Source organism: Phyllostomus hastatus, unplaced genomic scaffold, assembly GCF_019186645.2.
Source record: "Phyllostomus hastatus isolate PE091 unplaced genomic scaffold, TTU_PhHast_1.1 phas_contig_40, whole genome shotgun sequence".
NCBI lineage: Eukaryota > Metazoa > Chordata > Mammalia > Chiroptera > Phyllostomidae > Phyllostomus > Phyllostomus hastatus.
In genome coordinates this window covers 73,006,003-73,020,599 of record NW_025333872.1, presented here as the reverse complement: position 1 = coordinate 73,020,599, position 14,597 = coordinate 73,006,003, and the positions used below count along the sequence as shown (strand labels likewise).

At 35.8% G+C, this 14,597-nt stretch overlaps 1 protein-coding gene across 5 annotated transcripts in view; it reads right to left on the bottom strand.

Annotated features, from left to right (window-relative positions):
* Positions 1-14,597, bottom strand: part of LAMA2 (laminin subunit alpha 2) — a 517,841-nt gene that overhangs the window by 148,822 nt on the left and 354,422 nt on the right. For all 5 annotated transcript variants that reach the window (XM_045842659.1, XM_045842661.1, XM_045842662.1 and 2 more), the window contains 2 exons: positions 10,809-10,943; positions 1,058-1,182 (listed from right to left, as the gene is read on the bottom strand). In XM_045842659.1, coding sequence (XP_045698615.1) covers positions 1,058-1,182; positions 10,809-10,943 — 260 coding nt within the window. The remainder of the gene's footprint in view (positions 1-1,057; positions 1,183-10,808; positions 10,944-14,597) is intronic.

Genomic DNA, 14,597 nt, shown 5'->3' with positions numbered 1-14,597 from the left:
TCAATATCCAACTTACCTCAACATTTACATTTGATTCCCCATAAAAGACCTGTGATTCTGTTCAATGAAAAACAAAACAAAGCAAACAAACAAACAAAGAACCAGGAACTTGCAAGAGCAAGGGAGACAATTTACAAGAAATGTTTCTAGAATGTATACAAAGGCAAATATACAAAAAAAAAAACACAAACCCCCCCAAAAACAACTAAGCACAGGTGGAATGATCTTTTTAGCTGAGCTGCTTAGTGGTTCTTATATACTCAATGCAAGATGTCCAGGATTCTAATTCTGAAGTTCTACCCTGTTTTCAAGGGAAAATATTTAGAGAAAAACTGCCCTACCCTATAGAGGTTGAAGTCTATAAATCACTTCGCAGAAAGTGGAGACAGCCTTAGCAAAAACATAAATGAAAACACTTAGGGGTTTTCATCAATACATAAACCAATGCAGAGAGTTCACACAGTGCTGAAATAAAATATTCCAGATTCGCTTCCCCTTGTGGCTGTTTCTATGGTATCAAGCCTGGCCTATCTTAACAGAAAAGAGGCTGTCTTTCTGGGAGACACTGACGTATTTTGGAGCATAACAATAAGTCGCCCTGCTTCAACTATACCGTTTTTCAATTATTTTCTTGGTAATTCTTTACCAATCATGAAATAAATACAAAATGAATAGAAACAGCCCCAAAAGAGATATCATATGCACCCAAACAATCCTTCATAGCTGGATTTATGGTGGACCTATGTGCAAACACTAGACATCTATAAAAATACATAAAGTTATGTACATTTGTACATATTTATTTCACAAATGTATGTTAACATTTACATGTCCATCTTAATTAATAAGCACTATTTACTTGGAACAAGGGTTTAAAGGAAAAATGAAACATAAGGTATTACATGTTCACTTTTGTCATGTTTTTATATTGTTAAAAAAATCTCCATTTTAAATGGAGGTTTTTCTCTACATGAAAAATGTAGCCAAATCTGAAAGCCCATGTGCTAAACAGATGGTGTTACTGATTGGGAAACATGGTCATATTTCTCAATCTTACTTGTTGCTGGAAGAAATCAGAGGGCAAGCACACTGCTGACAGTCATTTGGCAATCCCTTGACAATCCCATAGTACCCGAGAGCACATCGTTCACAGAAGTCACCAGCAGTGTGATGCTGGCAATCCTGTAAAGGAAAAGGGAGAAATTTGCTTTTAATTCAAGAAGAGTTATAATAGAATTTATGATATAGCTCTGTACCTATGAGTGTTCTTGTGAACACACACACACACAACATCTACAGAAATTCAGTTCTTGATACACTCACGTATATATGTATATACGTGTGTGTGTGTGTGTATGTATATATATATATATATATATATTAGCTATCTCATTGAGAAACTAACACTGGGCTGGTGTAGCTATACTGACAAGAAGAGTTTCTGTTCTCATTTCCCTATGTGAATCTCTATACATTTTTCTCTTACTCTAATATCAGGAATAAACTTCACAAATTTCTAGAATTTATTATATTCTGGCCATTGATGTTTCTTCTTGACAAAGCACTAGAAAAATGATAAAATTTCTGGGACCTGGTGTGTGCCCATCAGCGGGCTTTCTAAAACCAAACCAAACATAAGTTTCTCAAGCAGCAATAGGGAAGCAAAGGTCAGTTGAGTTACCACCTTAAGAATGTTATTCATCTAATTCTTGCCAAATGTTGATGGTTCTTCATTGAAAGAGAGGACACAATCTGAAACTAAGAATCAATCTCTGGTCAATATTTTCTTTTTCATGCATGCACAATAAGAGGCACTATGTAATATGCTCTCAGACATTTACATGAGGATATTAGAATAGTTTCAGAATACTGTGTAAACAGTTTTGAAACTAAAATTTTCACAGAGTAGAATTGTATTTAACATATAGGATTCATATATGCAATAAAGACTGAGGAAGAGCCACACGCCAGGCACTGAGATAGAAACTGAGAGTAATCAAGTGGGGAAAAAGGTAAAACAAATGCTACCACCTGGCACCATACACAGTTATTACAATATTATTGACTATATTCCATATGCTGTACTTTACATCCCTGTGACTATTCCGTAACTACTGATTGGTGCTTCTTAATCCCTTCAACATTTTCATCCAGTCCTCCAAATCCCCTCCTGCTTAGCAATCATCAGTCTATTCTCTGTAACTATTTTGTTTATTTATTTTGTTCTTTAGATTGCATGTAAAGAATGTAATATTGACTGTCGATTAGTGGAAATGTGACATTTGACTTTGGAAGTTGAGAAACAGGAGAAAATAGAAGGCATCTAGAGTTGAATTTTAGCTTGATATTATAAGACACAATTTGGAATGGTCAGAAGGGTGACATAAAAAATATCAAATGAAAAGTCGGGAAGTAAAATAGTCAGATTCAAAATAGAGGCACAAGTTAATGAACCAATCTCCAGATCAAGTCAGCTGCAGCCACAGGGATACCTATAGGCTTTATATTGAATGTGGACCACGTCTCATATGCTGAGTTCTTTGCCTCATTCAATCTATCATTCAAGAAGCACATACATATTTTTCAAGTGTTCTCCAATGGCTACACAACTTTTGGTATGGTATGTGTGGTTATTTACAATAAACAGTAGCTGACATTACCATGGAATTAAAATTATTTTATAGAACTTTTATTAATTCTTTTTTGAGAGTTTATTCTTTTTCTTGGGGGAGAAACCATGACATTACCTCATTGAATTTTAGACCATGGGGTTTTCTTTTACCTTTTTAGTGATATATTTGAAAATATATCATGTCACTTATAGATTTATTTTATGTCTTAATATAAAATCAAGTTTTTTAATATAGTGGAATACAAATCTCAAATATTCTCATTCTCGCTTCAGCAGGTGATTACCCCTACTGTCAGAAAGAGTCCTCATCTGGGTGCTCCCTTAAAGCCAACAGACCTACCATCTTGCCTGAATTAGTTTCCATCCCCTTAATATTTATTTCTGTCATAGGACATGGCATTCTGTCTTTTGTCTAAAGCTACTTTTTTCCTAAACTCTGATTTCCTTGCCCGCCTGCCTCTCATTTTCTCCAGCATCTGCATCTGCTCCTTCTTTGCTGCCTTAATCCCCCTTGACATTTGAGGTTGGTCAAGCTTTTTGTACCTTAAAAAAAATCTCTGAGGTTTTAAATCCCTTGACAATTTTCATCCTATCTTCGATAAGCTTTTTAAAAGCACTGTTTGCATTCCTGGTCTGTACTTGCTCACCTCCTATTCATCCTTTCAAAAGTTTTCTGATTTCACCATTAAAACATGATTCGAGGCTCCCACATAAAACCTCTGTTGCTAAATTAAAATTTACTGACAAAATAATCAGTCTTCATAGTATATGGACTTTCTGTAGCAGCTGACATTTCTGGCCACTCTGAAATTTCTCTTCCTGTGGTATCTTAATACCAGTGTGATTTATCAATTTTTCTCCTACTTTTATGGCTTCTCTTTTTTATTCTCCTTCATGGGCTCTTGCTTCTCTTTCTGTTTAGTAAGAAGAGGCGTCCTTGATTCTAACTGTGGTTCTCATCTCTTTTTTTTCTATACATTCTACCTTGTGATTTCACCCATTCCTGTACTTCAACTATCATCTATGTGGCCCCAACTGAATATTTTATACAATCAGACTAGATTCCCTAATGATTTCCAGACTTATATTCCAAATTGCCTCTTGGATATCTGTTATTGTATAACATAAAAGCACCTTGAATTTGAAATGTTCACCTTTTAAAACCTGCAAATATTTCTGCACTTCCAATTTATTTTGGGTCACTTTCAGCCTCTGAATTACCCAGGCCAGCAGTCTGGAAGCCTCCCTCCTCCCAAACACCTATTCGATCACCATATCCCATGACTCTGTCATTCTGTTTCTTTATATCCTTGTTGCTACTGTTTTTATCTGGCTACTTTCATCTTTTATCTTATTAGAACAGCCTCTTAGCTAAAGATCCTACTTCCAAATTTTCTCATCCAGTAATTTCCCCACATTACAATCAGCATGATCATTCTATAGAACATATCAAACCATGCCATTTTCTTGCTTGAAAGCCTGCGGTAGTTCCCCTTTGCCCTCAGGAAGAGTAGCAAATGCTCTAGCGGGGCAAGAAAGACCTTTATAATCTGGCTCCTACTTACCCCTCTAGGCACAGCTACTGTACCTTTGCACACTATACTAAACCATATGGCACTGTCTGAAATTCTAAAATTATGCAGCACTCTCTCTTACCTCCGGGACTTTTCGCATACAAACTCCTTGTTCTGAAATGTTTTTTCTCCCTTTTATCTGGCAAGCAACTATTCATTTCAGCTGTCATGTTACTTTCTATGATAAACATTCCCTGGTGCTCTGAGTTCGGGCTAAATGCTCCTGCATGCTCAACACAGCGACTGAAACATGGTGGGCTCCAATGACCATTTTGAATGACTACCTGAATGAACACTCTTTTTTTGAAATACAGATGAGACTGGTCAGGCTTCTTAGGAGGAAAAAGGCCAAGTTTCAAGTCTAATTATTTGAACAGAAAAGGTGGTTAGCAGGGCAAGATGATTTGTTGTATTTTCATATTGATTTAAGTACCATAATCCTCTCTCATTCAGCCATCCAAAGGAACCACCATATTTTAGCAATAAAACAGTCATTCCATATTTAACAGTAGCATGGAAAGAAATAATGGTTGTAAGAAAAATAATTATCTATGAATTCCAGCCTCAAATCATTCCACATGGTGTCAGATGATGTTAACTGGGGAGTGTTTTAAGCACATATTTTATAGTTATAGAAACGAACATATGCCAAAAAAATACACGGTATCTTGAACAATAATTATCAGCATTTTACTTTTGTAAAAGATAAATCATTATTTTATGCAACCTAATATAACATTAATAACCGAATACAACTCTCAAAGATAATGTTAATCATAAGAAATATAGAGATTCAAAAATACGGTTTGCTGCTGTCATACCTACTATTCGATATAATTTCTTCACAGAGCAAGCAAATATTTTGACCTTCTCTGGACAGTCAATCTTTCAGAGCATTGCTGACAGACCACACTTGGTTAACGGAATCAAATGTTATGGTTAGGTCTGCAAACACAACACATAAATCATGGTGCCATTTTTGAAACTTTTTGATGTAGACCTTTCATATGACTTCCCTGTCTACTTTGAAATAGGAGACATTTCTGAAAAAAGTTTCTAAGTTTTAGTGGCTTAATGAGAAGTTCAATTATATTCTCCACTGTGCTGTGTGCTAGTATCTTTTCAATAATCTAATAAAATATATCATATTGGTATTTTTTGCACATGGTAAAATTGGAAATACATTTTCCTGTTACTAAGTCAAATGAATATAATATTAATAATATTGTAAGTTAGACCTAATGTTAGAAGTTACTCAGTCTAAGCTGCTTTCTTTATAAGGATGCCCCCACACTTTCCTCGATACTGTATTAAATGTACAAGTCAGTCCTTTCCTTCTCATGCAACAAAAAGCTATGAAATTTCCCTTATGGTGAACAAAGTTAATTTTACTCTGACTTTTCAGGCAGTGATCCAAGTCGTGCCATCTGAAGTTATGTAGATTGAATCTAATTTCCATTTCTCAGTGAACGAACGTCCTTAAATATCTAAACAATACTATTACTTCCTAAATCTTTTTTCAAGCTAAATATCTTTTTTTTGAAGCTAAACACTTTACAATCCTGATTACTCAGGATTTCTCTTAAAATAGAGATTATAAGTCTCTTCCCATGATTTGCAAATCTATTGAATGTATTTCCTCCCTTGACCTGGATTTATAGAAATGAATCTGTAGTCAAGTAAAAACTTCTATTTCATAGGAATTGCTATTATGTGTCATTGCCTCTGTTCTTTTCCTTAAACATGAGACTATAAGCTCCCAGACAGCAAGTCCCAAGCATTTCTCATCTTCATATTCCTAGCACCTACCACAGCGTCTGTAAATTGGAAATATTAACAAATACCTCAAAAATGAACAGACAAGTAAACCTGCCTCAGTTCAAAACCTTTTTAAATTAATTTCATCTTACAGTTTCACCCGTCAGGCTCTTTTTAATTATTGACCACCCAACACATCAGATAATACTTCCAACTTTATATCCTCTGAATATTTGATAGACCTCATCCAGATCACTGATGCAGACTGTGTACACGACAGGGTCAAGCACGAAGCCTGTGCTTCATCACTGGGGACACCTCTAGGGACTATCCCAGGCCACGCTGTTCTGCACCTGCTACACCCATCACACCTGTTAACTGATTACCATCTGGCTCGTACTTTTATCCTTTTGAGAAGATATCGCAAACATTCTGTTAATACCTATGTAAACATACCAGTTTGAATCTGACCCTTACCAACTTATTACTTGAGCAAATTATTTAGTTTGTCTCATCATCAGCTCATCAACTGTGAACGAAGGAACAATCCTCATAAACTGATTGTAAGGACAACTGAGAAAAATCTATGTACAGTAGCCAGCATTGGTCCTGGAACATACATAGGGCTGGACACATGGTAGCTGTCATTGTTTCTGCTGAATTTGATGTATGTTGTATCACACTTTCTGATGAATTTGATATTATAATGGGATTCGGGAAACAACAGTCTCAGATATTATATACACAGTAACCCTTGCAATTAGTTCGATATGTTCTATTTTGAGGGAACGTATTCTGCTTCCTGCTGAGCACTGTTTATTTTCCCACACTTGACAGATATTGGTTAAGGAAGCAATTCTTAAATCTTACTGGAGATGAAATTCAGTCTGTTTCCACTTTCATTTATAAAATCTGGAACGGCATTTAGCTTGTTTTTATCCTGTGACAAATTTTACATTTTCATAGTTTTGCAAATATTTTTCATAGATGGCTTTTAATCATATTTGTAGATTCTATCAGTACTCTAGGATATAAGTCACCTGGGTCTTCAAAGTCAAACTCATTTAATTAGCTGAGAGCATGTAGTAGCATTTTATAGTGGATTTCAAACCTGATTCTAATATATTTTAACCAAGACTCCACAGGCTACTTAAATTTCCTCAGCATTAATCTTCGGGGTTGTAATAAAATGCCAATAATCCCTATTTTGGTGAGGTTGTTAGACAGACTAAATAAGACTGGGTTTACTTAACCACAGTAGATTCTATTATGAATCTATTTACTCCAGATAGGGCTAATTGCTTAACCACAGATACTGATAACATTTAAGAGAGCAGGGCACATCAATAATGTAGACTGGTTTTTCTTTGCATTTTAAAATGAGTTGTAATAGAGTAAAAATATACTTTCACAAACTATTTGGTCTTGAGAAAGTTACTTCAGCTAGCTGAGACTTTGATATTCCAGGTGTGAAATACAGGAAAAACACTGACCATGGATAGTTAAATGAGACTATATGTGTGTAGAGAAATAGAGAGATAGAAAGACAGATACAAAGATAAATAGATGTGTTATATATAAATTCTGAAAATCTATCTGTCTGTTTGTCTATCTGTCTATCTACCTACCTATTATGTCTGTGTGTGCACTAATTAGTGTTAATTCACTTATTTTCTCTTCCTTTCCTCTCTTGGAGTTCAGAATCACTAACATTTTACTCTTCCCTTCTGAAGAAAATTTTCCTTAAGAGGCAATAGTCACTGAGCTATTAATAATAACATGGCTATGTGTAGGATTTACTAATGTCTAGGATGAAGCACCACCTCTCTTGTGTCATTATGAATTATAAAGAGAATAGTTACAAAATCATGTGCATTTTCTTTAGCATTTGAAATAGTCTGTAAAGTTTTCTCTAGTTTTGTTTCTTCTCTACCCCATATTCTTGAAGAAAGGTATAAAGGAAAAAATAGATAAGTGAAAAGATGTAGCAGGAGATAATAATTTTTACCTGTTTTGATTAATTATCATCTTATTGATTCTTAGACTATAAATTGTAGATAAAATGTATACTAATAATTATTATCTTTATCATCATCATATGTATCATTATTACAATCACTTCTGTGGAGCTTACCATGTGCTAAGTACTCCACTGAATCTTTATAAAAACTTCATGACTAAGCACCATTATTATCTTCATTTAATAAATGAAAAAACTAAGACCCCAATTAGGTTATATAAATGGCCTGTGCTTCCACAGCCCACAAGAGATGAAGCAAGGATTTGAATGAAGGCAGTGACCCCAGAGTCATGTTTATGACCACTGTACCGGAGCACAGGGCACTGTATTGTGCAATGGATATGATGTTAAACTGGGATCCACACCACTATAGAAATCAGCATGCTTTAGTTTCCTCAGTCATAGTATCGAAGTAGTAATAGTTATTTCCTATTTGCCTCAAGGGGCTGTTTCAAAGATAAACAAAGTTGTCTAAATTCAAAAGTTATAAGTTCCTTGAAGTAACATATAATAAATCAGAGCACAACAGTTTATACAAGCTGTGCATATCTGATGCACATATGTATTTATTTTTCACTTCATCCAGGGTTATCTCAGAAAACAGATCAGTACTTAAGATTCTTAAGGCACAGATGCAGCTAAAACAGCCAACTGGTCCAAAAACCACAGCAGATACACAACAACTTGTATCCTAAAACATAAAATTAAAGTGTGTCCTGTATGAATTATTCTAAATCAATCACATAAAGTATATATGCCTCTGTTAAAAATAACTGTGAAGATTGAATAACTGTGAAGATTGAAGATAGGAAAAAGAAATACATTTAATTTTCACTTAAGAATGTATACTTGACTTTGTGTGGTAAACTCACAATGAAATATACAGATGATGTGTCATAGAATTGTACATTTGAAACATATATAATTTTATTAACCAATATCACCTAATATAATGCATAAAAATACAGGAAAAATAAAAGTGATAGAGATGGTATTAGAATTCTTGTCTGGCTTCTCCAAGTTTGCCCTCAGTGTTGTTTTCTGTAGGTTCATGAAAGCTTATTCTCATTAATAAAAAAATAATGTATAAATTAACCCCTCTCCTAATATTATCTATTTAATTTTACAAGTTAGCAGACCAGCAAAACAATACTACACTGAAATCAAGAAGTAATTATTTTAGGAATTCAAGGATGGTTAATATAATCTAGTCAATATTATCACTCATTATTCTATGTAAGACAAAAAGTATATATAATCATATCTTAAACATATCTTAACTTCCTCTACATTCCTCACAAATAAGCATATGATATATTTAATAGCCAACTTGATTTTAAAAAGAAATCATTTTTATTTTTAATCCTCACCTGAGAATATGCTTTTATTGATTTCAGAGACATACAGAGAAAGAGAGAGAGAGAGAGAGGTTGGCATTGATATGCCTAGCAATGGGCAAAACTGGGAGAACAAGGACCTTACCCCAGGGTAACCTTTCCTCCTCTAGCGTATTGCTTGCTGGTCATGCGGTTTAACCTCCCTGCCCTTTTATATTGCTGGTCAGGCAGTTCAGACCCTTCCCTGACCTTCCTCCTGGATATGTTGCTAGTCATGTGAGTTAGACTTCCTTAGAGGGGGATGGAACAAAGGGGCTGAAAAGTAGCCTTTAAGCATTAAGACCCCAGGACAATGAAGTTGACATGCATCAAATACAGCTGGGCCTTAGTTGTGTTTCAGCTCCAGGCCTAGAAAAGCAACAAAATTAGCCAAGTGACACCATGGCTGACATCAGAACCCCATGCTTGGCACTGAACAATCAGTGGAGACCATGACCCTGAAAGGAAACACCTGGAAAGCTGATGAATATTCCATTGAGAACCTCCCCTGAGACCTTCCCTAAAATCACCACCCTAAAAGCCCTTAGGACTGAGGACTCAGCTATGCTCTAGCATGCCCACACCTTTATGCAACCTCGTTTTCCTTGCCTCTCCCTTTCTTCCAAGCACCAAGGACCTTTCTTTTGTCTCTGCAACTTGTTTCCTGAGCCTATTTCTTCTATGGCTCCTTTTTCTACCTCTATGGCTCTCAAAATAAACTGTCTCTTATAGTTTGAGTCTTGCCTCTGAATTCTTTCTTAGCTGGAACTCATGTACCGATCCAACTTCACTGGTCTAACACCTGGTGCCATTTCACCCACCAGTAGGAACATACCAAAATAACCACCTAATAAGAGTAGCTGGAATTCTAAGGGAAATGGTTAAATTATGGAATATCCTATTAAAGATTGTAAAGACTTTACAGAATATCTAGTAATATAATATGCTTACAATGTATACATTAAAAAACAATATAAAACTGTACCTATGGTATTATATAAATCGTATTTATGAACACATACATAAAATTGATAGGAAATACCTAACGCATAAAATGTTTATCTTAAGTTGAATTTTGGATGACTTTAATTTTTTCTTAATACTTCTCTATAATTTTCAAATTTCTCATAAAATACTTATTTTTGTTTATAATCAGAAAAAACCCTTGTGTGATTTTTACATAAATAGTGGTATCCTTCATTGTTATTCTAAGATGCTGTTAATATTTTGTATTTTGACCTGAGTAGTAGTTTTCCCAATTATCATTTTTAAATTACTTTTAAAAGTGTGTAATCTGATAAAAAAAATCATGCCATTTTTTCCTGCATGTTTTATTTCACACACACGCGCGTGCCTTGCAGGTCAGCTGGCCTCTGCTCACGGTGTCTGAGCACGTGTAAAGAGAAGTGAACACCCAGACCTTGTTCAAGAAAAGCTCCAGTGAATACCTGGCAGATGGAGGTTTCAGGGTCACAGAGGCTGCTGTGTCCATGACACTGACATGGAACACAGGTGCCCAGAGTTGGCCCAGGGGTGCGGCCGCCTGGCCCGGAACGCAGTCGATAAAATCCTGGTATGCATGTCTGAAAGAAAAAGAAGTCAATTAGAACAACCAACGTGGAAACCTTGCTTTAGCAATACTTGGGTTCTCGGTGTGGTTAAAAAGGACTCCTTCCCCCCTCACCTGCATTAAAGGCAACATGACTTCCAAACACAAGCGGCTATTTTGATTCCTGACGTGCGGTTCTGCCTGGTCCCTAGAGTGCACAGGCAGCATCTGTGTCATCATATTTTAGGGAAGGAAAGTGGTCACTTGCATATATCACCCAGCCTGAAAATGCTTCCAATAGTCCTCTTTTTCTTAAGAGATTTGTTTTTAAATAAAACTGTTCTATGAAGAGAGAATTCCAATATTTTTATAACCTAAAATCTGCTTCTATTGTGCTTGATGGATAACTAGCAAGTATCCAAAAAGACTCAGAAAAATCAAATAAATAAAAAGGTGTCATGGTTGCAGTATTTATATTGGTATAATTTAAAGGCTATCATAGTAAGAAATTCAAAATAATAAAAGCTCTACATGTCTTGGAAATATTAGGCCACTAATAAAATGTATCTTTCCCTAATCTTTTTTTTTATTTTGCAATAAAAATCTGAGAGCAAACAGAAAACTGCTGGCAAAGCTGACATATGCAAAATGAAGACTTCATCCTCATTCGAGTTTATTACGTAAATGTATCAAAACCATCTGACTTTCTGGAAGGAAGCCCACAGCTCTTCTTTTCTCTGGAGAATGAGAGCAGTCTTCTGTCCTGGGCTCGGGCTTCATATGTAAAGCTGCTCTCTTTATCAGACTCTGATTTATGAGTAAGAGGTCGTTGTTCAGGTACCACTGAAGATTACAAAGGGACTGTTTTATCACTGTGGCTTTGTAGGATTTTTTTTCACAGGCTATCTCGCTCCCATTGTTGAAAGAAAAGTGGTTGCTGAATAAGCAGGGGGAAAAAATGGATTAGGAACTTCTTAATGCCTCTGCATCCTTTGGGTTCTGAACCCCATCCTCCCTAGTGGAATATGCAAAGAAGCTCCTTACAAAGAGAAAAAGATCAATAGTCAGCGCTCCTTGTTTATTTTGGTTCAGACAATGTGAAAGAACCTCAATTAAGCACTTAAGAGTCTGTGCTTTTATCACAGCCTATAAAAAAATTCTAATGAGATTTAATAATGTCTCAGCTTTGAGCAAGCTAATAAAACCAGGAATAGTATTCCAAATATTTTGAGCCTCACTTGTCTTCTTGTCTTATGGTGGATGTAATGATATATTTTAATAAGTTTATTCATATCATTAAAAATCAAGATTGATTTTTCCATTTTTTACCAAAGAAAGTCTTGAAATTATGGCTGAGGAATTCATTTAAGCATAATGGAAGAAACACTTCAAGATGTGTTTAAAAATACTACAGTGTGGATTGTTCCAATTCTTTAGCATGCTGACTGTAAGATAAAATTGGATTTTCTTTACATGGATTTCATCCTTGGACACCTGTGTAATTATTATTTTACTGGTATATTTGTTTGGTGTGTGTGTGTGTGTGTGTGTGTGTGTGTGTGTGTGAAAATCACAGATGGAAAGTCCTTTGCCCCACTGTATATCTCAAGCAAAATTTTAAGACATGTCCTACAAAAAAAAAACAAAGGAGCACTTTCATTGAAGAATCATATGATATTCAATACTATAGACTAAAATTCTAAAATGAGTGCCACTGTTAAGCTTTACTGTAACACACACTCAATTTCCCCTCTTACTGTGGCTCTCCCTGGAAAAACAGTAGGACCCGTACTGGGAGCCCAAGTCAGACCTCTGTGGAGAACCTTCCAGACCTATCCAGATGGTTCTTAACCTTGGCTGAACAGAGAATCATCTGAGAAGTTTTAAATACTGATGCCTGGCTTCACCTCCAGAGGTTCAAATTTAATTGCTACAGAGCAGGGTCAGGGTTTGTTTTAAAACTCTTAGGAAGGTGTAATAAGTAGCTCGGATTGGGACTTGCCTGCATGTTCCTCCTCTGTGAGTCTTTAAAGGGCATGCAGACTCTGGTAGTGCAACACGAATGAACGTGGAAGCCCTGCCTCAACAAGGTAGTTTGTCTGGGACACAGGCAAGTCTTGTGGGGTCATTAAGACATAGTTCCCTCATCCCACATGTGAGCAGGTATATGGCTCCAGATGGTTTCTGAAGTTTCATTCAGTTCTAACATGCTAGATTAATTTTGTTTCCTTACAGATTAGATTTCTAAGAGTGATCAAAGAAGATCACATGGAGGGTTATCAGTGGGGAGAGGGAGGTGGGAGAATGGGGGAAAAGGTACAGGGAATAAGAAGCATAAATGGTAGGTACAATATAGACAGGGGGAGGTTAAGAATAGTATGGGAAATGGAGAAGCCAAAGAACTTATACGTAGACCCATAGACATGAACTAAGGTGGGGGAATAATGGTGGGAGGGGGTGCAGGGTGGAGGGGAATAAAATGGAGAAAAAATGGGACAATTGTAATAGCATAATCAATAAAATATATTTTAAAAAGAAAAAAGACTTCTATGATGCAATAGTTAGAAACTTTAAAACACACTTTTTAAAGGAATGGGGCATATTTATGTCTGTTTAATCCCCTTGTTTCCTGAATCCTCTTTGTATTTATTCTTTCCATTTAGAAAACTTTTTTTGAGGGTGTTTTCCAATAGCAGACTCAGTGGACTGGGAAAAATTCATGAGAATAATTACATTTGAGTTGGGAACAAAAGAGGAATGATAACAGCTACTCTTTATTCTATTTTATTTATTCTTTCTTTTTTCTTTTTTATTTATGTTCAAGTACTTTGTAAAATCCTGTCTAAAATCCTTTGTGGAACAAAACTGAGAATTCAAGAAAAGCAAATAAACAAACACCGTTCTAATTTTTATCTTTTTTTCTAATTCAAACTCTTTCAAAGTTTCCTTATGCTAAAATTATTCATCCCTCAATTTTCTTCTGCTCCCTTTCCATATTTAATTAATTTTCATAATATGATATCTCACCAGAATGTTAGAATCAAGTTCCCTCAAATATGTGGGAGGGTGGACAGAAGGGAACATGAGACAAACACGGTGACGAGCCAGTGTGCTGCAGGAGCAGACGTCCGCAAAACACCCCCTTCTCTCCACAAGAGCGTGACAACACGAATAGATTACTTGTACCATTGAACATAAAAGCACTATCTTGTATGTTTACAGGGGTTTTACAATCAGGCAATCCTGAGTTTAATTCTTGTTTACCACTTACTATGCATGCTTTTGTGCACATTTTGAATACGGTGGGCCTCACTTTTCTCACCTGGAATATAAGGGTGTTGTACAGTGTAATAGGTGGATATAAATGCTCATATGTCTGGGTGTTCTGAAACAGACACATCTAGGTTCAAATTGCAATTTTGCTGTTTTCTAGCTGTGGGATCTATAAATGCTTGTATGTCTGGGTGTTCTGAAATAGACATGTCTAGGTTCAAATTGCAGTTTTGCTGCTTTCTAGCTGTGGATCATGGACAGGTTTCTCAAAGTGCCTGGGCTTCCATTTCCTCACCTGTCAAATGGGGAGCACATCACAGAGTGAGTGATGTTGGTGTGAGTGTATTAGGAAATACGCTTGACATTGTGAGGGAGATAGTAAGCACTTGATAAAGGGTAATTAATTCATTTTTAT